We start from the raw sequence: 27,901 nt of genomic DNA on the forward strand, positions 1-27,901 counted from the left end.
GTTTCTGGAAACGTTGTTGGTTCTAGAGTCTGAGAGTTATACACAGCAGAGTGTGATGATGTTGAGATTGTTTTTCAGTGTTAGTTGTCTGTCGCGCGTGACAAAAGGGGGCTTTAACGTGCCACCATTTTAGCTGTTCAGACCGCAGGAAAGTAACTTCGCGTAAAACTCATCACGTGCGCAGCGGAAGGGTGGGTGCCGCGTGCGTGTGTAAAGCGCACTCGGTAGGGCGCGAGGACGTGCGCGTGTGTTCACGCAGCTGTTACTTCTATAAATTATCAAATTAGCTCGCGAACCTCCGCGACGTGATCCAGCAGCAGCAGCAGCAGCAGCACCTGCGGAGAGGAACGAGGAAGAAACGCTTCTTCAAGACACTTGATTATAATCGATGTCCAAGCTCTCTTTCTGTGGTCTAATCAACTATCCTGAACACACGTGTGCGCGTGCATATGAAGAAGGCGCTTCGTGTGGGTGACACGGTGCGTAAGGTCTGGAGGATAAGGTTAAATAAGGGACTGTAAATACAGACAGTCCGCGGAATGACCACACTCCCTTCTCGTGCGGAACAAGAATCACGTGTGTCTCTGAAAGTGTGTTTATCTCTCAGTTGGGAAGTGTGTGCGCGCGCAACGTGACACGCTGTCTAAGGTTCGACTTGAGATTTCTGTTGTGTGTGGGAGGTTTATTGTTTGATCAGGAAAGTAAAAGGAACAGGCTTGGTGTGAGTGTAGACTGTGCTCTGTGCACAGGGAGGAGAGCGGAGTGTGTGTTTGGAGGCGCTAAACACAACCTCTCTCTCTCTCTCTCTCTCTCTCTCTCTCTGCGAGGAGGGACGCAAACTCGGAGTAGCTTCCCGGCTGAAACACGCGCCCTCTACTCAACAGAACCGGACTGGACTTGTGTTTTGGAGATCAGCACTGGTAAGAACACGCATTCCCAGCTTTCTTTTCAGTTCCCTGCGTGTTGCTTGCGCCGTCACGGGCTTGGAAAAGGTGAAAAAACGCGGCTTGAAGCTCGCAGAACGTGGTTGTTTTTGCAGAAAATGGCGTCACCGTTTCTCTTGTGTCTGCCTGAGCGTGGCAGCGGGAACGGGGTCCGTTTCGACGAACTAAACTAATCTTTTCCGTCGGTTTTTACCCGCTGCGCATACCTAATTAGATTGGACTAAATGTTGCTATCAGACCCGGGCTGCTTGTGAATGTCTTTACTGGACCGGGTAGTGGAGAGGAAGACGCGCAAAGCCGGAAGGGTCACCGGTCCTGTGCGCCAAGCTGCTGCTTGGAAAAGGTGAGCGCCGAGGTGCACGGCGCAGCGGTGATTCATGCCTCCGCGCGCGTTGTCGGCTCAGGTACGATCAAACCGGAGATCTCCAGCCGCTCCGGTGTCGTCCCTCCGTGCTGTTTACTGGGAAACAGGATCTCTGTCTGCACCGCACAGCGCTCTTTTATCGCGGCTCAGCCCGCTTTTACGCCACACTCTCGGCCATGCTGTATGTGTAAACAGGCCCTGTGAAATGCAGTTTTATTGCACTTAGCTCTTGCTTTTCATCAACTGCATCTGGTCTTCTGTGATCCAAATCAGTGTGTGTGTGTGGGGGCGAGGATCCCGCCGTGTAAGAGGTTTTTGGACAGAATAATGAGGAGGGGCTGATGCAAATCGTGCCTCTCCATAAGTGCTGTGCTGTTCTGTTGTGCAGTTTGGAGTGTGAGTGAAGTTAGCGCCCCAGCGAGCAGTGTGTGGAAGGGCTGAGGGTGAGAGGGGGGACGGGCGGCTGCGCAACCACGGCGCCGCTGTGCGCGGAACCACAGCTCGGTACTTTTACCCTTCAGAGGAACTTCAGCAGAGGAACTGCAGCGCTACATCGATTTAACAATAAATCAACAAGTAATTCAGCCTTGTGGACGAGCTGTTGGTGTGTTTGGCCACTGGACCCGCCTCAACAAGTCAGCTAGTTGTGTGTGTGCGTGCGCGCGCATGTGTGCGTCCTCGGAGGACGTGACGAGGAAACGGGAGAAAGCAAGGCGCACCGCGTCGCTGATGATTACACCCCGACCCCGTGCATTCACACACAGGACTGGCATCTCAGCAGGGAAGGAAAACACACGTGTAAGTTTTTGGTGTAAGTTGTGCGACTCGGATTGATGGAGTGTGGTGTTGACTAGATGAAGTCTGTCGCGCAGTTGAGTCACTGATACGCGGTTTATTAACGACCAACCTCCGGGGAAACGGGGAAAGTGTAGTTACACTGTTTCCTCTCTGTGTGTGTGTGTGTGGGGGGGGGGGGGGGGGGGGGGGGGGGGGTAAGTGTGTAACAAACTAGCTAATCAGATAATCAACCTACAGCGCGCGCTGCTGAAGCTCACTATCACTTTCACTGTGTGTGTGTGTGTGTGTGTGTTTCTTTTCTAAATGAGTGAAAGCACCACTGTTACTCGGACATGTTAAGCCCCGTGCTGCAGCTGTTTGATTGTTATTGCTGAAGTCTTCACGAGCAGCTCCTCCAGAACTTTACAGGCTCCCTAACGCGCCTGCGCGTCCGGTGCGCGCCCACGTGACCGACCGATGACGTCACGGCTGCGAGGAAAGAGTGTTTATTAAATAGTTATGATGATGTACCTGTACACTGCGACCTAAGAACGTGTTTACTCGTGCTGACCTCTCTGTTTTCTGCTGTATTTCTGCGAAGCACAAGTGTGAGAACATACAATAACTTTTCAGTAGCAGTTTATTTCCTTCTTGATGTATTTATTTGCTGAGGAATGATTTGAAGGCCCAGTAATTGAATTTTATTCTTCACATTAAGTTGTAAGTGAGGGGTTTTTCGAGGACTGTACTGAAACCGATCAGCTTGAGTGTAGGTTGGTGTCTGCGCCGTCTCTGGTGTTGTGATGCTGTTAACTTTCTTGCTTTGGGTGAAATGTTCTAAAAGATATTGGAGTATATTTGTTGCAAAAAAATAAATAACACGGACTCCACTAGAAACGTAGAGAGCTACTAGACGCCTGGAAGCTGCAAGTCATCCTCTGTTTATTTCCATGTCGCGTTGCTTTTTGGCAGAAGTGAGTTTTGGTTATAATGCAGATGTGTTTGTGCATGTAGCTCTTACAACAAACTCTTTTTAAAAATCTCGCATGTTTTGGTTACTTTTCTCTTTGCCACTACCAGAGTTTCCGCTGAGAAATTTTGGTGCAGTCCGCCGTGTCTGGCAATGATGAGGTTTACTGGACAAACTGGAAAAAAATCCAGTCATCTCATTTTGTTGTTGCACTGCGATGTTTTGGACTATGGTAAATGGTCTGCACTTGTCTTGTGCTTTTTTTAACCTTAGTGGTTCTACAAAGTGCTTTCACTGGTTCTCATTCACCCATTCTCACACACACCAATGGCGCTAACTTGCCATCGGGAGCACCTCGGGGTTCAGTGTCATGCCCAAGGACACTTCAGTATGTGGAGTCATCTTGGCCGGGAATCGAACCTCTAACCCTACAATTAGTGGACAACCCGCTCTACCACCTGAGCTACAGCCGCCCCACTATGCATAGTATATGTGGTTGTGGCTGCGGGGGTGTGGTCTAACATCAGAGTTTACTTGTGTGTGCTTTCAGTGCCTCCCGTAATGAGAGAGCAAGAGCCGACCATCACAGGGACGCTGTGTGTGTTGTTGAATGGGTCTGCTGAAAAGTAGCAGTGGGAAAAAATCTATTCACTAAACTACCCTGATTTCCCCCCAGATTGCATATAATTCATAGGGGCACGGTGGCTTAGAGGTTGGCGTGTTTGCCTCACACCTGCAGGGTTGAGGGTTCGATTTCCGCTGCGGCCCTGTGTGTGCGAAGTTCGCATGTTCTCCCTGTGCTTTGGGGTTTCCTCTGGGTACTCTGGTTTCCTCCCCAATCCAAACTGTAGTGTGTAATTGTGCCGTGTGATGGATTGACACCCGTCCAGGGTGCCCGGTGCCCCATGCTCCCTGGGAGAGGCTCCAGGTTCCCCACGTAAGGATTAGGGATGTCACGAGAACAGATACTTCAGTATCAAGTTGGTACCAACATTCTTAAAACGTGATGGTACTTGTTTTTCTGCAGTAGCGTAGGTACCTTTTATTAATGAAGATACTGAGGTTGCAGTTCTTCCGGAACTGAAGGGGGCAGCAAATACACGTGTTTTAATCGGTCCACAAGTGGTGAAGATGAAAAACGCCAACAAGCACACGGGAAACACTACAGAACTTTAGCTCCGCCCCGACTTGTTGAGAGGAAAAGAGAGGAAAGCTAGCGTTGCTTGCTGATTCTATCGTTCATGTCAAACAAAGCGAGGTCCTATATTATATTTGTTTGAGGCAGCTGCATTGTAGCCGTGAAACCAGCTAGTGTTATGCTCCGTGTAATGTTAGCGATAGACAGTTATTTGTTAACGACGCTAACGCATTGCAGTGTTATAAACTACCTCCTAATGTTCCACCATGCATCTCCATTCAGCCCGCGTCCTGTCAGATAAATGTAGCCTCATGTCACTAATAATTATTCACATGTTCATGCTTTTAATAAATCTTTCTGTCCTGCCACCATATCAGTGAATTTAAACTAATGCTTGCATTCAGAGTATAAGGGGTGTGTGCGTGTGTGTGTGTGTACGTGCATGCCTGCATTTAGGAGTGCACCTTAGCACTTGTTATTAGCACATAGCACTGTTTTATTAGTCATTGTCAGACAGTGTTTGATAACTAAAATGTCCTCCAGGAGTTTTTAATTTCATTTTTAATTTTTATTTTTTTAACCACACCTTGGTATCGATTTTGGTATGGCGTATCGTGTACTTTTGGTGGTATCAGTACCGACTACTAGATTTTTGGTATCGTGACATCCCGAGTAAGGATAAGTGGTACAGATAATGGATGGATATAATTCATATTCAGTTGCTTTATTTTAGTCTTTGTGTATAGATGTGGTGGATAGAAGTTACCGCTTTTATTCCAGAAGAGGGTGATTGTATTTGTTATCTGTGAGTATTGCCTGATGTCATATCCCTTTCAAGTGGACTCGAGAGGTTCTGGGAGTCTATTGCATATCCATAATGGCTCCCTGATGCCCGCAGATTATATACAATATACCGGAAATCTTTTTATTTATTATTATCTTTTGAGCATGAGCGAGAGACTAGTAGTAGTAGACAGGCTCTGCAGACATAGAAAGAGTGAGTGACAGAGAGTGACTCCTGATGGGTGTCTCTTTCTGCTAACTAGACCTATCAATTTTTCCTTGGGTGGGTTTTACAGTCAACCCCCCCCCCCCCCCCCCCCCCCCCTTCAGTTCATCCATCAGTTCAGTGTACCTCTGTAGTTCAGCAACACTGTAGTGTCCAAAAAAAAGAAAATACAAAACGCATTACAATACAAACACATCGCTTTGGGAGATAAGAGTATGGTCCCAGCCCTACTGAAAAGCGAAGGTAAAAACGGAGGGAAACGTGAAAAAACTCAATTGCGCAGACCGAGACCTTATTTAGGTGTGCAGTTGCAGTTTGTCTAATGTCTACTTTGTGTTTAATATTTTTTAGTTTTGTTTAATTAAATGTTTTATTTTATCTGACATTTTGCATTTTTAACAGTCAAAAATCTGTATTTAGCAGCTAACGGAAACTCTGGCCACTACCATATTTGTAGCTTCCCTGCGGGTTCTGTGTCATCCTGTGCTGTGCTTTTATTGGTGGGTTTTTGTTTTTTTAATCTGAGATTTTGATTTAAAAAAAAAAGTCACACTGCCAGAACTTTCTTGTCAGCTGTCTGTAGTTGCAATGATCAATCAGTCTCTGGTGAATCATTATGCGTTCCAAGACCAGTGAAAAAATGTTGGTCATTGGGAACAGTGGTGGTCTGTGATTGGTCGTTGGAACAATGGTGGCCTGTGATTGGCCGTTGGGAACAATGGTGGTCTGTGATTGGCCGTTGGGAACAATGGTGGTCTGTGATTGGCCGTTGGGAAAATAAACTCACAGAAGCTCATCTCAGTCAGGCTTTTGGTGGTGAGTTCTTGCTCTTCCCCATCCAAAGTGCTTCTCTAAAGGTCTATTCACACCGGGATGTGTTTTTTAGCGTGTTTAATGCCTCGTATCTAAATCAGTGGCTGTCAGTGGGGTGTGTTCACCCATGTGTGAAATGAGTGATGTTACAAACTGCATTAAAAGCTGGCCGGCCAATGAGACGCGCTTTTGTTAAAGTGCCTGGAGCCGCTGAAGTTACATAAAAATCACGACCGTGATTTTGACCCTTAGTACTGACCCTTCTGCAGCATAGTACTGACCCTTCTACAGCGTACTACTGACCCTCTACAGTGTACTAACCCACCTGCAGCGTAGTACTGACCCTTCTGCAGCGTACTACTGATCCTCTACAGCGTACTAACCCTCCTGCAGCGTAGTACTGACCCTTCTGCAGCGTACTACTGATCCTCTACAGCGTACTAACCCTCCTGCAGCGTACTACTGATCCTCCTGCAGCGTAGTACTGTCCTTCTGCAGTGTACTGGCCCTTCTGCAGCGTAGTACTGACCCTTCTGCAGCATAGTACTGACCCTCCTGCAGTGTAGTACTGTCCTTCTGCAGCATACTGGCCCTTGTGCAGCATAGTACTGACCCTTCTGCAGCGTACTGACCCTTCTGCAGCGTAGTACTGACCCTTCTGCAGCGTACTGATCCTCCTGCAGCGTAATGACGCTCCTGCAGCGTAGTACTGACCCTTCTGCAGCGTACTGATCCTCCTGCAGCGTAATGACCCTCCTGCAGCGTAGTACTGTCCTTCTGCAGCGTACTGACCCTCTGCAGCGTACTGAAAGCTTCTGCGTAGTGCACACACCACTGTACGTCGGCTCACAGGGGCCCACAGTGCTGAAATACTGTTTGAAATGACAGATGGCATGATGGCACTTCTTCGATACCGATACTGAAACCTTGAGTATCAGCTGATACCGATACACGGATGATCTTGCTTTCTTTAAAAACTACAGAGCTCTAAAAAGTTATTTATTTATTTATTTATTTATTTTTAACTGAAGCACTTCATAGTTAAACTCTTCCACCCAAAAATCAATTACATTTGAAATATAAAGTATAAATATAAGAAAAATCAACCCTAATAGAAGGAAAAACTGTTTTGTGCTGGTATTGGTGCTCTCACTGCTGCATTTGATGCAAGTCAGACTGACATTTAAAAAGGATTCAGAATGTGGTGGTCCTTAGTGTGATTCAGTGACTTCCTCCAAATCCTCAGCTGTATCACTCAGTGTAGAGATCAACAAATATGCTGAAAAAGAAAATGATGGAACGTGAACATGCGAGACATGGACATGTATGAACTTAACATGCAAGATATTATTATTATAACATGCAAGTTATTAGGCCCACGTGTAGCTAGAAGAAATCTTTCTGATCACATGGTTACTCTGGATGGTCTTTCTGTTTCATCATGTACAGCAGTTAAAGACCTTGGAGTGATTATTGACTCCAGTCTATCATCTGATGCTCATGTAGATAATATTACTAGGATAGACTTCTTTCATCTCAGAAACATTTCTAAAATAAGAAACATATTGTCACTACATGATGCGGAAATACTAGTTCATGTATTCGTCACCTCTAGATTAGATTACTGTAATGCCGTACTGTCTGGATGTTCCAGTAGGAATATAAATAAGCTCCAGTTAGTCCAGAATGCAGCTGCTAGAGTCCTAGAACTAGAACCAGAAGATACGACCATATCACACCGATATTATCCACACTGCATTGGCTCCCAGTAAAATCTCGCATTAACTATAAAATACTTTTATTAACCTATAAAGCACTAAACGCTCTCGTGCCACAGTATCTAAGCGACCTTTTGGTTTTCTATGATCCACCACGCCTACTTAGATCAAAAGATGCAGGCTATTTGACGGTACCTGGAATAGTGAAGGCTACAGCAGGGGGAAGAGCTTTCTCTTATAGGGCCCCACAGTTATGGAACAGTCTTCCTATTAGTGTTCGGGACTCAGACACAGTCTCAGTGTTTAAATCTAGACTTAAAACGTATTTGTTTACTCAAGCTTACCCTGACTAGATTCTGTTCTACTACTTCGCAGTCATAATTATCTTTTTTCTCCCTCTCTCCTTTCGCCGAGCCCCACACGATTTTATGGAGATACTAGAGATCCAGATCCTTTCTGCCTCTGGATGGAGCTCAAATCTTCTCTAATTCCAGACTGCTGGGACTACGGCTGCTCTTAACGCCATACAGACTTCATATAAATCCATAATGAACTTTTTCACACTATCTGTTGTTACCCAGATGAGGACGGGTTCCTTCTGAGTCGGGTTCCTCTCAAGGTTTCTTCCTCTTAAAACATCTTAGGGAGTTTTTCCTCGCCACCGTCGCCACTCAGTGTCTTGCTCAGTTGGGATAAATTCGCACCTTTAATATCTGTATACCGTGTTGATATTTCTGTAACGCTGCTTTGAGACAATGTCTATTGTAAAAAGCGCTGTACAAATAAAACTGAACTGAATTGAATTGAATAGATACAACTATGTGGCACTTCCTTATAGCTCTATATTTCCGGCAGTTGGAAAACACATAAGGTGTATTCATTTTTTCTTTTTTACTTTACTTTTCTGAGCTTTCTTTTCCACTGCAGTTAGTGCCGCCTCAACGTGGGTGCCATCTTCCACTCGCCTTCACGCAGGAATAATGTTATTATCGAAACCCTGTACAAATACACAGTCAGGCCGTATTCTAAATGCCTTTCCTGTTCACTGAACATGGACCCTATTAAGGATGTAAAATAACGGCGTTCTAGACCCTACGTAGTGCTCGATATGAGTAAGTCAGCTTCAGCCGCGACAGGAGCGACTTCCATAAATTCTTGTTTGGAAATCGGTAACAAACGAGATGTAAAAATCTAAGACAGAATCCTTTGTTGTAATTTTATCTGTAATGAGATTAATGATGCATCATTTTCTATTAATAGAATATTACTAGAGCTGCAACAATGAATCGATAATAATCGATGATGAAAATCGTTGTAATGAAGGTCATTATGGATTAGTTGGTCTGTGCGTAGCGCAGGGGAGATTTACTCATTACGTTACTTCTGTTCAGAAAACAGTGGCACTGTAGGGCAGTGTGGTCAGGTAGGGCAGTACGGTAGGGTAGGGCTGTAGGCTGGCACTGTAGGGCAGTGTGGTCAGGTAGGGCAGTACGGTAGGGTAGGGCTGTAGGCTGGCACTGTAGGGCAGTGTGGTCAGGTAGGGCTGTAGGGCAGTACGGTAGGGTAGGGCTGTAGGCTGGCACTGTAGGGCGGTAAGGTAGGGCTGTAGGGCGGTGCTGTAGGGTGGCACTGTAGGGCGGTAAGGTAGGGCTGTAGGGCGGTGCTGTAGGGTGGCACTGTAGGGCGGTAAGGTAGGGCTTGGCTTTAGGGTAGGGCTGTACGGTGCCGCTGTAGGGAACGGCTATAGGGCAGGACTGTATGGCGCCACTGTAGGACGGGGCTGTATGGCACTGCTGTAGGGTAGGGCTGCAGGGCTGTAGGGCGGGGCTGTAGGGGCAGGGCTGTACGACGCCCCTGTAGGGCAGGGCTGTACGGTGAAGCTGTAGGGTAGGGCTGTATGGCACCACTGTAGGGTGGGGCTGCACGGTGTCAGTGTAGGGCAAGGCTGTAGGGTAGGGCTGTACGGTGCCGCTCTAGGGTAGGGCTGTACGGTAGGGCAGGGCTGTACGGCGCCGCTGTAGGGCAGGGCTGTACGGCGCCGCTGTAGGGCAGGGCTGTACGGCGCCGCTGTAGGGCAGGGCTGTATGGCACTGCTGTAGGGTAGGGCTGCAGGGCTGTAGGGCAGGGCTGTACGGCGCCGCTGTAGGGCAGGGCTGCAGGGCGGAAATACAGTGGTGTTCCATTTATAAACACGGTTTGAAGATCCATCCACACATTTTCTGTACCGTTCATCTTACACAGGGTCTCATGGAGACTGGAGTTTATCCCGCGGCACCTGTTTGAAGGGACTTTGTTTCATTTCTACACAAATACATTTATGTATATATATATTTTATTAATAAAATATTAATATTAATAACAATGAAGGGAAGGGGGATTTTATCCGCACCATTTTATTTACATTTTACAATTCTAAAGATGAAGTCCAATTTTTTTTTTGATCATAGAATTTTTATTGTAAATTTGCATTTTACATCTTATAACACCCCACCCAACAGCCCCAACAAAACAATCACAGCCAACACCGAAAGAAAGGGGGAAACAAAAAAAACAAACAAACAAACAACCAGAGAAACAAACAAATCCCACCCCAAAAAAAGCCAAAAACAAAACCAAAAATGAATGAATGAATGAATGAATGAATGAAGTAGGTAATAAATTGTTGCCATTTTCCCAAGAATGAGTCACCCCTGCCTCTGATGTTATACTTGATTTTTTCAAGTTTTAAAAAGAAGATTAAATCTTTAAGCCAGACTGATATAGAGGGGGGTTGTGGAGAGGTCCAAGACAGCAAGAAGTCCAAATTTTTACCACCACATCAGCTGCTTCCAGTCAAAAAAAAGAAACTGAATTGTGTTAAATGTTGGCGTGCAGTGGGGCTGGGTGATACTACAATACGACATTGGTATCGCAACAAATTGTGTTACAGTAAAGCACACTGATGTTATGGATATATATATATATATATATATATATATATATATATGTGTGTGTGTGTGTATGTATGTATGTTTTTTTAACAGTAGGAGTCTGATAGGAAGCAGCTGATTTGATGCTAATGTTACTGTTGAATATTTTTTTGCATTTCCAACCTGTTAAATGTTAGTATCTTTTATTAAAATTAAGATTAAAAATGTTATTTATTTACCAATGATTTGGTGTTAAAACATTTAACATTAAAGTAGTAAAATGTTAAAATGTCCCTCCTTTTTTAGCATGATGTGATTTATTTTTGTAGATGTTAAGGGAGCAGCAGTAAGTTAATTTTTATTCATTACTGGAAGATATGTAGAACATGATAAAAAAAATTAAAAATAATAAAAAAACAATGGATTAAGCCGTGGCCTTTAGCAAAAGTGTTCAATGTCACTCAGAAAACTTGTTTGTAAAACTGACTTCTGGTCTGGAATGAATTTTAAATGCACTCTAGAGGCCAGTATAGATCCTATGGGGCGGTGCATTGTGAACCTGGGGGGGTGACAAAGCGTTAAAAAGAAAATTCAAATGTTGAAACACCTGATCTTGAGTTGGGGGACTACTCTTTTTTTTCTTTCTCAATTTCTCAGTTTAAAACAATGCAATGAGTGTTTTTGCTGTTTAACAAACCTAAATGGTCATGTCATATGTATTGTAGAAACGTTTCCAAATATGGTGATATGAAATGTTTGTCCGATCAGCAAGCCCTACTGAGCTCTGGGTGCCATCTTATGTGAGATGAAGGCTATATAATAGCTTCACGTTATCAGCTAATCAGGTTTACTTGTTAAAATTCAGAATTTTCTGTGTAGTTTGTCATAATATTTAGTGAAGCTATAAGTTGAAATGTAATGGTTCTGTAGACAAGGTGGTGTGGGTGCATTAGTACAGAATAATGCATTTGTGCTGAGAGAGAGAGAGAGAGAGAGATTAGTGCTGCCTCTGAAGCTTAATTTATGTCCAGTCTTGCTAGGAATTTGTTATTAGCATATGTATTATTACACTACTGTTGTGTAGCAGGGCTAGATGATGTTTTTAGTAGTTTTTGCTCTCTTGCTCAGCTAATCAAGTTAGAACTGGTGTTTGCCTCCATCTAGTGTTCATTTTTTGCCAGGAATCTTGTATTAAGTCTGAAGAATTCATTTATGTGGAGTACCCATGGTGTTCAGACCTTGCCCCTTATACACTCTTCTTCACGGGAAAAAAAAACCCCTGAGGACCAGATTGTTTTTTTTTGTAGTCAGGTACTACATGTCCAGAATTTATCCACAAATACGGTTCTTTAAAGCCCACATAAAACTCTATTTTCAGTATTCAGTCTGAGTGAGTGGTGTGAAGAAGGGTGTTCGTGAACAGGCACGCCTCCCAGCTGAGCTCATTACACTCAGACTGTGAATTGTTTGCTAATTTGAATAACACTGTCCCAGTCAGGGGTGTGAATGGTGTAGGGATCTGATGTGACGCTCTGTTTTTCTCTGTGTGTGTGTGTGTGTGTGTGTGTGTGTGTGTGTGTGTGTGTGCGTGTGTACATTTGCATTCACTACTGATACAGAAATTTACCCAGCTGATGATATTTTTCGCCTTCAAGGACAAAGGGGAGTTTCCTGTGCAGTGAATTAGACACAAGCAGCATAGAGAAAATGTCCGAGTTGAACTCAGTAATCATTACTTTGCTGTGAGTCACTTATCACTGACTGGCTTGTCCAGGTACGTTTCTAGTGTTGTGAACAGAAACAGTAACGTATCCAACAAAGCCACACTTTAGCTGTTTAACCACCATAACCGTTACATCAATATGCTATAGCACGTCTTATTTCCTTTAGTGCTGGCCTATGCTGCATCGGGAATGTTTTCATTAGCGTGTTCTAGTATCATTTTCCTCTCAGCGAAGTTGCGTTAGCATTTAGCCTTGCACCGTGCCAATTTTCTTTTCTGCTCTTTTCAGAGGTTCAGCTCAGCAAAGGAAGAACATGGAGGATCTCACAGCTGAGATCCCAAGCAACGAAAAGTCATGCCAGACAGACGATCTGGAGGAAAAATCCACAGTGCTCAGGCCAGAGCATCTCAACCTGATGCCAGGTAAGGAAGGCCTCTTTTTCTTCGCTCTTGGTCAGTAGATCTACAGTGCACTCGAGCAGTAACTGTAGAGCTGTGATTAATGTACTTGTAGAGAACTGAGAATTCAGTTTACAGTGTCAGTGTGCTCTCTTGGAGTACATCTTCACCAGTGACCAGTCTGAATGTGCAGCATGAATTCCAAGCTACGTTAAATGCGGTTAATTTCCCAGCTATTCTGTTACCCCATTATCACTGACACAGAGGCAGGGACCCAAGAACTGACTTGCTTTCTTTCCACCACTCAGCATAAAATAATCATACCAGAGACTGATTGATTAGCGTTGTGTGAGGTTGATACCGTTGTCACTTGTCATTAAGTATGACTGGCTGATACTAATTCAGATCAGAGACAGGGCCAGGTACCACAGCCCTTATATACTCAAACAAATGCTATATTGATCTTAACTCAGAAGTGGGAAGTCGGAGCTCGGAGTGACATCGTTTTCGACCTCCATGCTGCAACGTGGGGGAAAAACGTGCACGTTCATCTTTTGTTAGCAACAAGCTAGCCTGCTAACTGTGATGAGTGATGTATATTTTCCCTCAAAGTGGTGAACGGTATCATCAGTGTTATCGCGTTCACGGGTGAAAATGTGTGTCTGTAGATTGCTCTGAAGCTAGTACTTTGTGTATACATTTACAGGTAAGAAGTGCTGTTGTGTTTTACTGTTCATGTTTTAGCGTCACTTGGAGAACTCTGAGGCACTGGGAGTAGAGATGATCACCCCGAGTTCCTCAGTAGGAGTTCCGAATTGAGATGTTTTATTTGTTTTTTTCTGGCAGGAGGTCAGGATTTATGAGTTATGAACATATGAGCGATTAACATTATTCTGTAGGAGGCATGAACTGTTTAGTAGAGCTCGGAAAGGACAACATCTGAAAAGTATTCCCAACTGGAAATCTCATGGAGCAGGTGATTAGTAATCAGCAGAATCACACAGCTCGGCTGGTTATGTAGCATAATAAATGTTTTCACTTTGGTCAGGATTACTTTAGCTTTCCGACCGCTACTGTGAAATTGCGGTAGCTCATTGTTGGTGTTATGTTCTCCATCCACACTAGTTCTGCTAGCTTTTGATGCTCGCTGTAATTTCTTTTTGCTTTGTTTCCCCACGAGGCTCTCTGGTTTTTATATCCTTTGAAAATGGCAGTGGCTTGTTTTGAGAGAGTGAAAAACTGCCAGCATGATGACACGGTTCACTTCAGCATGGTTTTTTTTTTTTTTTGTTCCATTTCCCCCTCAGTGCATATCATGAGATTAGACTCACATGTTGTACATCATTGATTGACTCACCGTATTGGACAGAAAAAAGACCAAAAATCAGCAGAATCCGATCTACCGCCAATTGATCCTCCAATCCTAAATCAAAACCGTAAATGGTCACTTTTTTTTCTTTTTTTTTTCTATTAACGGCAGCGAAGTAAAGAACTTTAGTTGATTAACTTGCAGTGGCAATGAAATGACTCCACCCCCACAGGTAGTAGGGGTCAGTAACCCTGACCACATTGGTGGGGGTAACAGAGCATGATCTAATGAAATTCTCCTCACATTTGGACAGAAAAACCGAAGCTGTGCTACTCAGCATGATGGAGCAGGAAGATTTGCAGTTCATTACTGCCCCTAGATCCGTACATTTTACATTTATAGCATTTGGCTGATGCCCTTATCCGGAATGTCAGCCAAAAACATATCCTCATGCCAGGACAAGAATAACTACCACTACCCTCACTGCAAAAAATCATATCAAGTACCAAAAAACATCTCTAATACTGGTAAATTCACCTCAGCTTTCCCTGTTAGATTGTTTTTAATTGTGGTTATTTTTTTTTTTTTAGAAAGAAGCAAAATAATCTGTCAACAGAATAAGACAGTGTAAAGCTTGCAATGAGTAAATTTGTCTAGAAATAGGTTTAGTGCTCTTATAGTTGTGTTAAAGAGCCCTTTTAACCGTTGTACGGTGGCCATTTAACTGTAGAACGTATAATGCATGTAGGTCATTGCAATTTGGAGCGATCATGTGCTGGGAATCCTGCAGACGCTCCACAAAGGAACACCATCACATGACTAGCTTGCGCTCTCTATAAATTTGAACTCTATTACTCATATTGGGGCTTCTGCTGTTCAGACAGTGCAATTGGATTATATTCATAATTAAGAGTGCTGATATTGCACATTTTTGCATCACAGTACATCATGTCACAGTGTGTTCTCACACCCGTACAACTTTTCCTTTATACATGTCTTCACTTGCTAATCAAACGCACTGTTTGAGCGGAGTTAAAGTGGGACTTGGCTCCAGCACTGTCACCGTGTCAGTGGAAAAACTCTACACAAGTTCACGTTGACTCAAGTGGGTCAGAGGGGACTTCAGTACATTCCTTTATTGTCTGTGGCACAGAAGGATACAGCAGAGTTCATGACCCTTACACATGAAAGGTCACATCCTCCACACAAATACACACACACCTTTCGGCTGTGGAATGCCAAAATATACCAAAGTCAGGACCTGGTAAACTAAAGTTATACTTCAGATACATTACACTGACGTGTACACGAGGAGCAAGAATGTTTAATAAATGAAGGAGAATCAGTAATCTGTTGTTTAAATGTAGTGATGAAATCTCTCTACTTCCAATCCACGCGGTTCTCTCTCTTCTGTAGTCGCTTAAAGAAAGTGACACATTGACACATTTTTCAGCGTGCTTTTTATTTTGGCTTTGGGCAGTATTAAAATGTAACTTCATATTATAGCCTCTGTGGGTTAGGATTACCCATAAACCCATTCAGTTTTCACTCAGAAATGTTCTCTTCTCATAATTATATATTAGCGTTCATGCAGTGAGTGTGTAGTTCTGTCTCTCAGGGTGTTGATCAGGTGATGACTGAGAGCTATGAGGTGGGGATCAGTCTAAATTTAAATGTTGTAGATATTTGTTTTGTAGTCAGAAACAGTTTTTGTGTTTTTATGGAAAACACACCCTGGCCAGAAACACAAGTGAAGGGATATCGAAAGACCAAAATTTCTCAAATTCAGGATAAAACTCAACACGTGAAAACTTTCCAACCAAGTACAACAAACTCATAACTTGCACAAAATATACTTACACGATATATACAGTCTATTCCGAAAGTATTGGGACGGCAAGGCCAATTCTATTTTTTTTTGTTATACACTGAAGACGTTTGGGTTTGAGATTAAAAGATGAATGTGAGACGATAGATCAGAATTTCAGCTTTCACTTCCTGATATTTACATCTAGATGTGTTAAATAACTTAGAAACATGGCACCTTTGGTGGCAGACCAATTTTTAGGTAAGAAAAAGTATTGGAACAGAGTCTTAATATAAATAACACTTAATATCCCTCGCTTGCAAGAACTGCATCAAGCCCGCAACTTATTGACATCACCAAATTGATGAATTCTTCTTTTGTGATGCTTTCACTTCAACAACTAGTGTAAACAAACCCGTTTGTTTTGGGGGGTTTCTCCCTTCAGTCTCCTTGAGGAGGTGAAATACTGCTCAACTGGATAAAGGTCTGGTGATTGACTTGGCCAGTCTAAAACCTTCCACTTTCCCCCTGATGAAGTCCTGTGTTGAGTTGGCAGTGTGTTTTGCTGCATGATGAAGTTCCTCCTGGTTCATTTGCATGTGTTTCTCTGTAAATTGGCAGAAAAAAAATGTTCCTGTAAACTTCCGAATTCTTGAGAAATGGGTGTGTTCAACCAAAAGGTTCCATGTTCCAAGTTGTTAAACAATCCTGATCTATTGTCTCATATTCATCATTTGATCTCATAACCCAAATGTCTCAAGTGTAGCAAAAACAAAAGAATTGGCCTTGCCATTCCAATACTTTCCAATGGGACTGTACATGACATGTTTGCATTTAAATAAAGTTTGTACCTCATGAATTCTGACCTCAGACTAGGACAAACCAAAGAAAACTCAACGCAGAACATGGGACAGTCTCCTCTACCCTGAGTTCAGCAAGTAACATCAAATCTACTGCTGCTCAGCATGAACAGTAAACAGAGTAGCAGCTCTTAGCTTTTGAATGGGTTATACTGTAAATACAAGTATTTACTTTGGATCAATCAACAGACTCTTATAAAATCTATAAAGCTTACTATACAGTTTGTTGTAAGTGGCTAGCTTGTTGCTAACAAAAGACAAACATGAAGGCGTCTATAGTTTTACCCTCACTCTGTAGCTCGAACCCATGGAGGTAGAAAATGACACAGTTCTGAGCTCCGAGTTCCTACTTCTGACTTACCGTGTCAAATGCAGCATTACCGGTGTGGACCTTCCTTTGACATAATTATCGTTGCAGCTAATTAATCCCATGACACACCTAAATCTAAAGGTGCATTCACACATACGGTGACTCGCAGTGTCAAAGTGACCGGAGACCATTCATTTTCAATGAGATCTAGTGAGTTCCGGCAGCAAGAGCGACAGTGACCATTGGCGTCTAGATGTGGGCGTGTCCAGTGACACATAGGGCTGAGACAGTGGCAGTTATTTACCACCGGAGCCGTGGCACGGATGGAGGAAGCGAGATTAGTGGTTAGCACGTTCGCCTCACACCTCCAGGGTCGGGGGTTCGATTCCCACCGCGGCCCTGTGTGTGCTGAGTTTGCATGTTCTCCCTGTGCTGCGGGGGTTTCCTCCGGGTACTCCGGTTTCCTCCCCCAGTCCAAAGACGTGCATGGTAGCCTGATTGGCATGTCCAAAGTGTATGTAGTGTATGAATGGATGTGTGAGTGTGCCCTGTGATGGATTGGCACCCTGTCCATGGTGTACCCTGCCTTGTGCCCAGTGCTCCCTGGGATAGATTCCAGGTTCCCCCGTGACCCTGAAGAAGGAATAAGTGGTAGAAGATGGATGGATGGATGGATATTTTAGCACTTCTGTCATTGAAACAACTCAATACAGCCTTGTTGTGTCGTGTTGTTGCAATGAGAAACAGCCTGAGGGCGCTGTGGGATACGGTATTGTGATTGCAGAAGGAGAATTAGTGGATAATAAAGAGATGGAGTGAAACACAGTCGCACGTTTCTCTGACGAATATTTTTATTTCTTTTACAAGTATAGTATACCATAAGCCTATAAACTTTGAAAGAAATACCAGTAGGACGGTAACTTAAATAATATGTTAACAATCTAAATATTAAATAAAATAAAAAACGTGGCGGCCTAATACCCCTTATTATTATTATTATTATTATTATTATTATTATTATTATTATTATACTTGTATATAAAACGTTGTACTCTGTACTTGTCATAGTGCCCACTCAAGCAGAAACATTAACATGGCATGTGATATGACACCACAGCCTTAGCGACATGACAAAGTTCAGAGAAGTTTAATTTTATGCAAATTTGGAGAGACTTGCATAAAATTGCATAAAAAGAGGTGCAACAACTACCAATGGGAGTGAAGACATTAGAGCGCACGTGATCCGTAGCCACCCGTGCTCACTTGCAGAAGCAGCGCCATTGCAGCAATAGAAAATTAGCTTAGGATCTTAGTGAGTTTGAAGCAAAATAAATAATAAATAAATAATAAAAGCAGTAATAATGAGCAATTATTATTATTACAATTGAGCAAAATCCCAGTGTAGCTCTTATCTTGGGTGAAGTGTCTGACTTGTCGCTGCTTCGACGCCCGGTAACGAGCAGCACCAAACCAGGAAACATGGAGGCCACGGCCAAAGAGCTGCGGTCCGGCTCCCGGTCACCATCGAGCATATAGTGAATGACACCCTGATGGTGACACTCAGTTATAACAGCTACACTGGGATTTTGTTCGACTGCAACAAAACGTGAGCTAAGCTAATTGGCACTTGCGCATTGCATCTCGTAGGATATGATGCATATATACACTGGTGAATTTTATATAAGATCGCTCTCTCTCCAGAATGTTAAATTTTAGTGGCAAGAAAACTGGTTTGTTGTCAAAAGTGGAATGTTAGTTGCCCCACCCATGTCACTATGGCAACCAGTCGTGGGAACGCCTACTGGCGACTTGCAGCGAGAAAATCGCTTTGTGTGAATGCACCTTAACCCGAGTAACCAAAAATAAAACATTATGCCTCTTTTCATTTTTGAAAAATGAATACTGCAGTTTTTGTTAAAAAAAAAAAAAAAGTGTTCCTCATAAGGACCAGCCAAATGGCAGATATTTCTAAGTTTTTAACCCCCGCCACACACACACACACACACACAAACACACACAGCCCTGTTGGTCTTCTCTGATTTTACGCCATCAGGATTGTGTCTGTTGTTCTTTCCACTATTATTAATCTGCTCTCTAATCTAAATTGGACACTCACTGGGACAACTAACTGTGTTTGTTAATAACAATTTTTCTGCCTGATCCTGGGCACTGAGCTGAGCCAACACTGATCTTTTCTCATGGACATTCATGCATAATCCACATCCAGCTAAACCCATAGTGGAGCTTTATGTGGGCGAATAACAACATGCTGTGGCTGACATGGAGGATTTGCAAAACCTTATTCAGTATTCTGCTACATTTCTTTACAGGATGCCAGTGACTTAGATGAGACTGTTTAAAAGATTGTTGCCTGAGTGTGTATAATGTAACTGGTTCCTTTGGATCAGGCCTGCTATTGGCTGCCCAGACTTGCATTATTGGTGCTTTTCTACCGAACATCATGGCAAGGAATTAAATCAGAATTCAGCACTATCAGTGTCCTGTATTGGTTTCCTCTTCAACACGAAGAAGAGTGACATTGGAAAAGCACTATAATAGACTGAACCATATGAATCGTGGAATTTAAATCCAGTTTTCTTTCATAGTGTGACCTATTTCTAAGTGAAGCAGCATATTTGGCCGACCGGCCCAAATGAAGTTTGATGAAAATGGCTGGTGAAAATTGGGCATTTCAAAAACAAACATGGCGTAGCTTCTTTCCGCATAACGAGATCACCTCTGTCATTAGAGCATCGCTGTATCTCTGTTCTTTGAGTGCGCAGGATGCATTTTTGTTCCCCTGAAACTTGACACCTCGGGATAATGCGCGAGCACACGTTTTATTTTAAAATAATGTCTGTCCTGCTGGCTGATACATGTTTGTTCTGCTTGTTGTTATATAGGTCAGCTTTTGTAAATGGTCTCTGTTAGTGATGTACAAAATACTGATTTAGATCCGTTTTTGAGCTTTTTTTGAAGGCTGCTTCTTTCAGCTCTGGAATTTCACACTGCAGCTAATCGGAGAGTCTTGTTTAGAAGAGTGAAAACCACGGTTGTTTAATAATGCTGGTGACTTTAATGCCGAGACTAAAATTCACACTCTCCCACTGCAAGCATATTTGCCTTTTCACTCTGAAGGTTTTCAGGGAGAAGGGGTTGTGACGTGACCTGATCGGTTCTTATATTTGTATAATTGGTCTTTATAAGTGTACACTGTCAGTCAAAATCAAAAGCACCGCACTTTAGTGGAAGACTATTGACAGAATAATTTTTTTCTTTTGAAATGATTAGTATAAGTCAGTCAGGCCCAGACTGATGAAAGACATGAGCTAACAAAGTTATTTTTAAAAACCTGCCCTGATCTGCCCTTATTTGAATGGTGGTCAGAGTAGTGAAGGGTTAAAGAGCAAATCTAGCAGCCGTTCTTCCTGTGGTGATGCCTCCATGTTTAAACACCGTGTGTGTCACTGACCACTGACTGATGGCAACGTATTACTGGTGGTGGGTCACCCACAGAACAACACTGTTATTTATTTGTCAGGAGAAGTTATATAGAGGTGTGTGTTTTGGTCATTTACAAAGCCCAGATACATGACTCCATTAATACCGCGCCACTGATCACAACTTTATAAAGCCAGCTGTGTTTGTGTCTTCAGTAAAATTGAATCACAGAAGCCTCATCTGTTCTACAGCACGGGCTGAGTTGGCTCTCTCCTGTCTTTGTTTTCACCATGTATGCATTTACTTATGAGCTGATTCAGCACTGAAAACAAGTTAAGTGTTAAAAACTCAGATAACCACCACCACTTGAACAAATGCTCATTTTAAACCAGAAATGTGGAAAGCATCCTCAGCTTGTTTTTGGTGTTTTTTTTAAAAATGCTGATTAAAGAAAAAAAAAAAAAAAATCAACAAATGTAGCCATAATCTCTATTACTGAGCATCTCAAGCTGGATATCATTCATTCACTGGAGCCCAAAGCTTCATTTCTAAATATATCAAATGATAAATTATTCATTTTTTACTCAACACCAGGTTCTGCATGCCATGTTCACAAAAAGTAAATAAAGCAATAAACCTATGAAAGTGAAAGAAACATGAGCAAAAACATCCTTAAGCAGTTCAGAAACCATGTTCAAATGAAGTTATGTAGTAAAACATGTAGATGCCGTTGTAGTTGATCACTAGTACAGTAGAAACAGGATTTTAAAATCCCCCACTGTTTTCTCCAGTTTTTCATTTATAACCTACAGGTGAACCAGACCCCGCCCCCTGGTCTCCAAAACTATACAATTACAATCACTAGTGGCGGGCACAAGGGCGTGTACATGTCAGATAGCTGAGCACAAAGATGTGCAGTGAATAAATCCTGCTCCCTAGCTGAGCCGACATCTTGGCGTGGCATTCGTGTCTAAAGCCTACACCCAGCATTTTTGTAAATTCCGTGACCAGTCAGGTGTGTGTCAGGCTGCAGTGTGCCCCATACTCCCTAATTAGGCTCCAGACTTTGGCCATTTCAGGTGCTGATGAATAATATTTAACGCTTCTTGTATGTGAGGCTTTTTTGTGCCATGTCCTCTTCATTTCAGCACCATGAGCTTTACCTTTCATGAGTTTTATGGGCGACACCAAATGCAAATTGGCAGTACGGTGTTTGTGCCTGGTAATTTATGCGTGACTGGTATTCATCAACATACACACACGAAGCAAGAATTTACACTCAGCATTATTAAAGGATTGATAAATGAGCACCATTGCTATTAAATTAGCTGGAGTTGCTCTTTAAACTGGCTATAAGGTGCTTGTGGTAGTACAGTTGATTGATGTGTCCTCCCCATGGTGCAGGAGGTGGTCAGATGGGCTGCCAAGTCTGATTGCAGCTGGGCTATTGAAGAATTCTGACCTTTATCTGAGTTGTTCTGATCATTTTATACTGTTTACCTGATAGAACAGCAAGACAAGCTTGTGAATTCCTTCTGGGGAATGGTAGTGTTTAGAAGTGGGCTCTAGTGCACTGTTCCGACATGCATCAGTTGATAGGATGTGAGTTGTAACAAAAATGTCAATGTTCCATCCAAGGCATTGTTGGCCCTCAAAAACCTTACAATTTCCTTACAAATAAGGCTTTTGTCTATATTTTGACCACCACCTCTTCATTCAACCACCTAGCTGCTGGCAGCCTCCCAAGAATTACTCTCATACAGTCATAAAACACTTCTAGTATAAAAAAAACAAACAAACTCCTAGGTCATGCTGGCCTCAAGCAGGACTACCAGGTTGTAAATCCTACAGCTGCTCCTGCATCAATCTTTCTGCAGAATCTCCTGCTTTATCCTCCATCTGCTGTCTGTCCACCTTTGCTGCACTCGATCAAAATCACACAAAATCAAAAGCCTTATTGACTTTTGGGTGATTTCCAAATCATCAAGGAACATGTTGAGTAGTTTAGAGAAATGACGGTTAATCGTATTCTCAGTATTGACATTTTTCTGATTATAACTCCTTACGTAAAATAAGGGACTCGACCTCTTCAGTCGTTGACGAGCAAGCTACTTGAGTAGTGTAGTAAATAACACCATGCTGTCCCTGACCATGAACTCCAGTCTACAGCACTGCACACATTCTTGATCATACTAAATCAAATGTACGTATAATTGTCTCAGACGTGGTGTGATTTTGATTAATATTACCCATGTGTGTGTTTGTGTGGGAAATGGATAGCTTCAGATTTGATAGGTAGATTATCAGGGTGGCTGGTTAACACTGTGATGGTTTAAAGTGATTGAACGCTGTGTTCTCTGTGTACACACATCTATCCACAGCAGGAACAGTAGTGAGTAATAGTACACAGGTGCAAACATCTACTGGTTAGCCTTAGAATTTATTATTTATTTGTTTGTTTTTGCCTCTTGCTGTGGCGATATGGGAGACACCTGAACTGCTTTTCTGATTTAAAATAAATAAATAAATAATTCAGCTAAAGCAGCACTCAGACCAGACGTGAATAAAATTTTCCTGCTGGAAGAGTCGATTTACAAAAGGGGAAAGGACACGGCACATGAAAAATGCATTTGTTTCTGGTAACACTTACCTTTACTTTGAGTCAGTTTTACTTAGGTGAACTTTGACCTGTGAATTTTCTGACAACACTCAAAGAGCCAATATAGAACAAGACAGCAGGACGGTGGTCTGTTCGTTTAGCAAAATAAAAATGTAGGAGCCTCGGTCACACAGGTTTTTTTACTTTTTACATTCTTACTGTTGCTTGGTCTGCAAAAAACTAATCGGCTAATGTGTGTGATAGGTGATGCATGTTTATCTAAAAACAGTGAACTGTTTAGTCAGTGGTATAGATTTAACAAGCGAATATGACTGTATGTTGATGGATTTGAACAAAAATATATACACATACAAATACATATATATACAGCATAACTCATTTAGAGGGAAGATCATCCTGAGTGGGAGTTCCAAGTTGAATGTTTCCGTTATGGAGTTACATCCGTTAGTCGAATGCAGCACTATTCTATAGCAGGGACAAAAAGGTTCCCAGAGCTATGGCTCATGAATTAATATCAGCCCTAATTTACACAGTGGAAATTTTCCTGAAGTTCCAGAGTTCTTGCAAAAAAGCCCTGCAGTGGAAATGTGCCTCACAGGATCACCACCTTGTCCAAGATTAATAGTAATGTGAAACTATTGTGTCTGATCATCAGTATTAATGATCAGTGTAGCTAGTGCCACACATTTTGTATCAGGCTGATCCTAGTTTATTTAACTTTCTTTCTTGAAAGGTTTTTACTGTTTCTCTCTCTCTCTCTCTCTCTCTCTCTCTCTCTCTCTCTCTCTCTCTCTCTCTCTCTCTCTCTCTTTATTTCAGCATACTCTATAGAGCCAGGAGACCCTCCATTGTTGCAGAGACAGCTGCAGACATCCAGGTCTGGCATTCAGCAGATCATTGAATGTTTTCGCACAGGTACTGTACTTATTATTTCAAATGTGTTTACGTTCATGGCCTTCCAAAAGTCGGGGAAGAAGCAGGGGATAAAGCAAAGTGGGTTATGGTTCCGCAGTATTGATCTGCCCATTTGTGCCCTTTTATAGGTACTACACAATTGAAACACATATTACTCAAAGAGGTGGACACAATATTTGAGTGCAAGCTCTGTCGGAGCCTTTTCCGTGGACTTCCTAACCTAATCACACACAAGAAGTTCTACTGCTTTCCGAGGAAGCCAGAATCAGAAGGTCTGTCCTAAAGTCCACACATTTGTATTATATTTTTTGACAGCTTTTTTTTTTTTACTGAAAAGTAGGTAATTATTTCTGGATTCTGTCACGTGCAGCTCTGTTGAGGATTGTATGAATGGTTCAAATGATGTGATATAATTTATTGTGGAAAACTGTGATATAGAAAGAGTTATTAAGCCGTCTCCTCTCATTTTTGTAGCGCACTCAGGAAACTGCAGGCAGAGTATAGGCATAAAAGAGCTCCTGGAGGTTACTTATCCCCGGCCCAAACAGGCGGAGCATGTGGTGCGACTGGAGCCCATACCAGGCAACCAGAACGCTGTGTTTCAACATCTGACTACACAGAGTAAAGCAGACATTCACTCTCTCTCCCAAAGCTCCAACCACAGTCTGGGAGACTGGAAACACAGCCAACCAGAGGGCCAAGGGGAAGACCTGGGGGAACATAATACAGGTGAAGAAAGCGAGAACGAGGACGCGAATGAAGGAGATGGTGAAGCACACACAGACAAAGATGCTCAAGGAGATGAAGATGAGGAGGTACCAGAGGATGCAGGTGAGGAGGAGGAGGAGGTGATTGATGGTGGCATGGATGATGTGAATATCACATGCTGCCTGTGCAGCAAAAACTTCAGTTCATGGCGCAGCGTACGCCGCCACTGCCGTGAAGTGCACAAGCAAAGACTAGAGGAGCTGCACAACTCTACGGAGACTCACACAGTGCCCACCGGCCTGCTGTCTGTGGTGAAGGAGCGCCAAGAACACTCATCAGGGCCCAGTGGAAAATGCTGCCCAGTCTGTTTCAAAACCTTTGCCACCAAAGCGAACGTCCGGCGCCACTTTGACGAGGTGCACCGTGGCCTCCGGCGTGACCTGATTACACTTGATATCACCACGAAGTCAAGTGATCTGGAAGTCGTGCCTGCTGGGCCCTGTGGCCCTTGCACTCCTAACCCTACGATAGTTTCTCCCCTACCCCAGTACAACCTGGCCACCGGCAAGTGCCTCCTGTGCAAGAGGAGCTACAGCACACAGGCACGGCTCAAGAGGCACATGCGTTTTGTTCACAAGATCCTCACTGGCAAAAGTGCTGTGTCCAGCTCTTCAACTGGCAAAAAAAATCAATCTGAGGAGGGCACTGACACCACGCACGCCCTCAAGAGGCCCCGGGAGGAGGACAAAGGTGAGAAATCTCCAGTGACGCGTAAGCCCAAGCTCGCTGTGGGCTTTGACTTTAAACAACTCTTCTGCAAGCTGTGTAAGCGGCAGTTCAGCTCACGCCAGAATCTTTCCAAACACATCGAGCTGCACACAGATAACGGCGGTGACATTTTTATTAAGTTCTACCGCTGCCCCCTGTGCCGCTATGAGTCCCGCCGCAAGCGTGATGTGCTGCGTCATGTTGCTGTCGTGCACAAGAAAAACTCTGCCTACCTGGCCAAGATCCTGCCGGGCCTGGAGAGTCGCGCTATAAGGAAGCCTGCTGAAACCGTGCTTGGCACTTCAGTAAAACGTGGACATCCGAAAATCCCAGATGGCCATCACAAAGGAGACACCACATCATCACACAGCCTGCAGAAGGTCAGCCCTCCGTCTTCCGTGCCCCCTGTAATCCGAAAACAGGATGTTCCACCCCCATCACCACCAGTCACACGCAGGCAAAGTCTTTCTCTTCACACTTCGTCTGTCACGTGCAACCAGACCTCAAACGGAATGTCCAATGGTGAAGAGGCACAGGACGGCACAGAAGTGCGTGTCGCCAAAAACGTCTCGCTACACACATGCGACGTGTGTGGCCATGCCTTTAACAAGAAGGTCTACCTGGAGTCGCATAAGAGGAGCCACCACAACGCAGCCAAGACTGATGGCAGAACAGTGGGCATGAGCACACGCTCAAAGTCCCTTCTTTGGTGAGTGGCAAGGTTCTGCTGTGCAGAGGGATTTTGTGATTAGACTCTTAGCTGAGGCAGCCTCTCGCATGCTAATTGATCAAGGTATAAAGATCCAAATGGGAGTCTTGTTAAGCGTGGACCAAATTGAAGCTCTGACAGGAACCTAACAGGTGTGTAAATGTGTTCCCAAGGCCAGTCCATCTCTGCTATGCCTCTTGTAGTCAAACTTTAATAAGGGAACTGAGCCAGGCCTTCTTCCCAGCAGAAAAAACGATTCTCTCTGTAAAGCCCCAGAAACGAGGGTGTGCCATTTTATATCCTAAAGCTTTAAATGTCTTCTGGTGTTTGACACTGTTGGACCAAGCAGGAGGCAATAGAGGGGTTTTCTTTCAAAAGTAATTAAGTTAGCTCATCCGTGTCCTTGCACACAGCACTTGGTCTAAGTCAGACGTATTCAAACCTTTTCCCCTTCACAGTTTTTTTTAACAAACCCCTAACACCCCCACCCCCCATCTAGTCAAGACCGATGCAGTGGTTGTACACGTTACTAATGTGAAATGAGGGTAGGGGGTGGGGCTTCTAGGATGGTATAATATTGGAGAGTTCAAGTGTCAATCATTCCAGATTAACATGTCAACTGGCTCATCAGCCATTTTTTGGGGGGTAAAAAACACCACCACAGACGTTTGATTATCCGTTGGGTGCTGCAGCTACGAAACAGATGGAGTCACTGTGTTTAACCAGACTTATTGACCATGCTCTGTTGTCCCACATCTGATTTATCTTTCTTTTTTCAGATCTCTTTTGGGGAAACACTGGATTTCTAGCAGCAAGGCAGTAATAAAGAGCTGCTAAATGTCAAACATGAGGAAGAACTGGACCATAGAATAATGCTGCAGTTGTAAATACCTGACTATACTGGTTCATAGCTTTGGTACTTTGATGGACTTATGTAGGTAATAAGTTTGTTTGTTCCCTTTGGCTATCCATCTGTCTACCCTGCCTAGACTTCTCAGCGGTGTTGTAATTGAACTGTATTAGAGGTGTTAACCACTATTCCAGAGGGGGAAAAACCTATCTATTCTCCTATTAGACCTGCCTGCAGATATTGATAACTGCAGTGTCTCAATCTCAGCCAAGAAGTGGACAAAAACTACTGTTCCAGGATCCAGTTGTGGTGGATCAGCCCCAGGCCACGTGGGGAAGCTCTGGAGCTAAATGCTGTAGCGGTGGTGCTAATGAGACGTGGACAGTACGTATAACTCATTGGTATTCAATGCAAATATATATTTCCTTTTTATTACTGAAGGGGGGAAAAGACCCACAACCACTGGAATGTTTCATGTATTTGTTTGTTTTTGGCCCTTAGACAGCCTTTTTTTTTTTTTTTTTTTTTTTTAAATCAAAGGTTCAGAAAGATAAGTCAACAGAAATTCTTTATTAAGATACAAGGATTATATGTGAAATGATTACAGTACATGTCCCACACATTCTTTAATGCTGAAAATTCTACAAGATGCCTGTTGTCCACAGCAACATTATTATTTCCTGCCGAATTGAAATGAGGGATTCGTGATGTTTCAACTGACCTCTTTTGGTTTAATATATTGTTAGTGATGACAATGTTATAGAGCTGTACTTTTCTAACATGGGCTAAATGAATATCCAATCACAAACTATTTTTTTCCGTCAATAAAAAAATATTGGA

General features: G+C 43.2%; 1 protein-coding gene across 4 annotated transcripts; it reads left to right on the forward strand.

Moving 5' to 3' along the window:
- The first annotated feature begins 133 nt into the window (after positions 1-133).
- Positions 134-27,901, forward strand: znf800b (zinc finger protein 800b). Of its 4 annotated transcripts, XM_017494905.3 has the most exons (6): positions 486-920; positions 12,655-12,788; positions 23,931-24,026; positions 24,155-24,298; positions 24,501-26,211; positions 26,991-27,901. In XM_017494905.3, coding segments are annotated over exons 2-6 (2,061 nt in total). In that variant the 5' UTR covers positions 486-920; positions 12,655-12,679; the 3' UTR covers positions 26,992-27,901. The 4 variants fall into 4 exon arrangements, with proteins under 4 accessions (XP_017350397.2, XP_017350394.1, XP_053544164.1 ...); XM_017494908.3 differs by lacking the exons at positions 486-920; positions 26,991-27,901 and adding an exon at positions 134-479 and having other exon boundaries at positions 24,501-26,215; XM_053688189.1 differs by lacking the exon at positions 26,991-27,901 and having other exon boundaries at positions 24,501-26,215.

Source organism: Ictalurus punctatus, chromosome 19 (genome assembly GCF_001660625.3).
Source record: "Ictalurus punctatus breed USDA103 chromosome 19, Coco_2.0, whole genome shotgun sequence".
NCBI classification, from domain to species: Eukaryota; Metazoa; Chordata; class Actinopteri; order Siluriformes; family Ictaluridae; genus Ictalurus; species Ictalurus punctatus.

Bases quoted from the DNA above. Each gene is read 5' to 3' on its own strand.
- znf800b (XM_017494908.3), top strand. From the start codon at position 12,680: ATGGAGGATCTCACAGCTGAGATCCCAAGCAACGAAAAGTCATGCCAG. The intron at 24,027-24,154 runs GTACTGTACTTA...GCCCTTTTATAG, and splicing joins CATTGAATGTTTTCGCACAG to GTACTACACAATTGAAACAC. The intron at 24,299-24,500 runs GTCTGTCCTAAA...TCATTTTTGTAG, and splicing joins GAGGAAGCCAGAATCAGAAG to CGCACTCAGGAAACTGCAGG.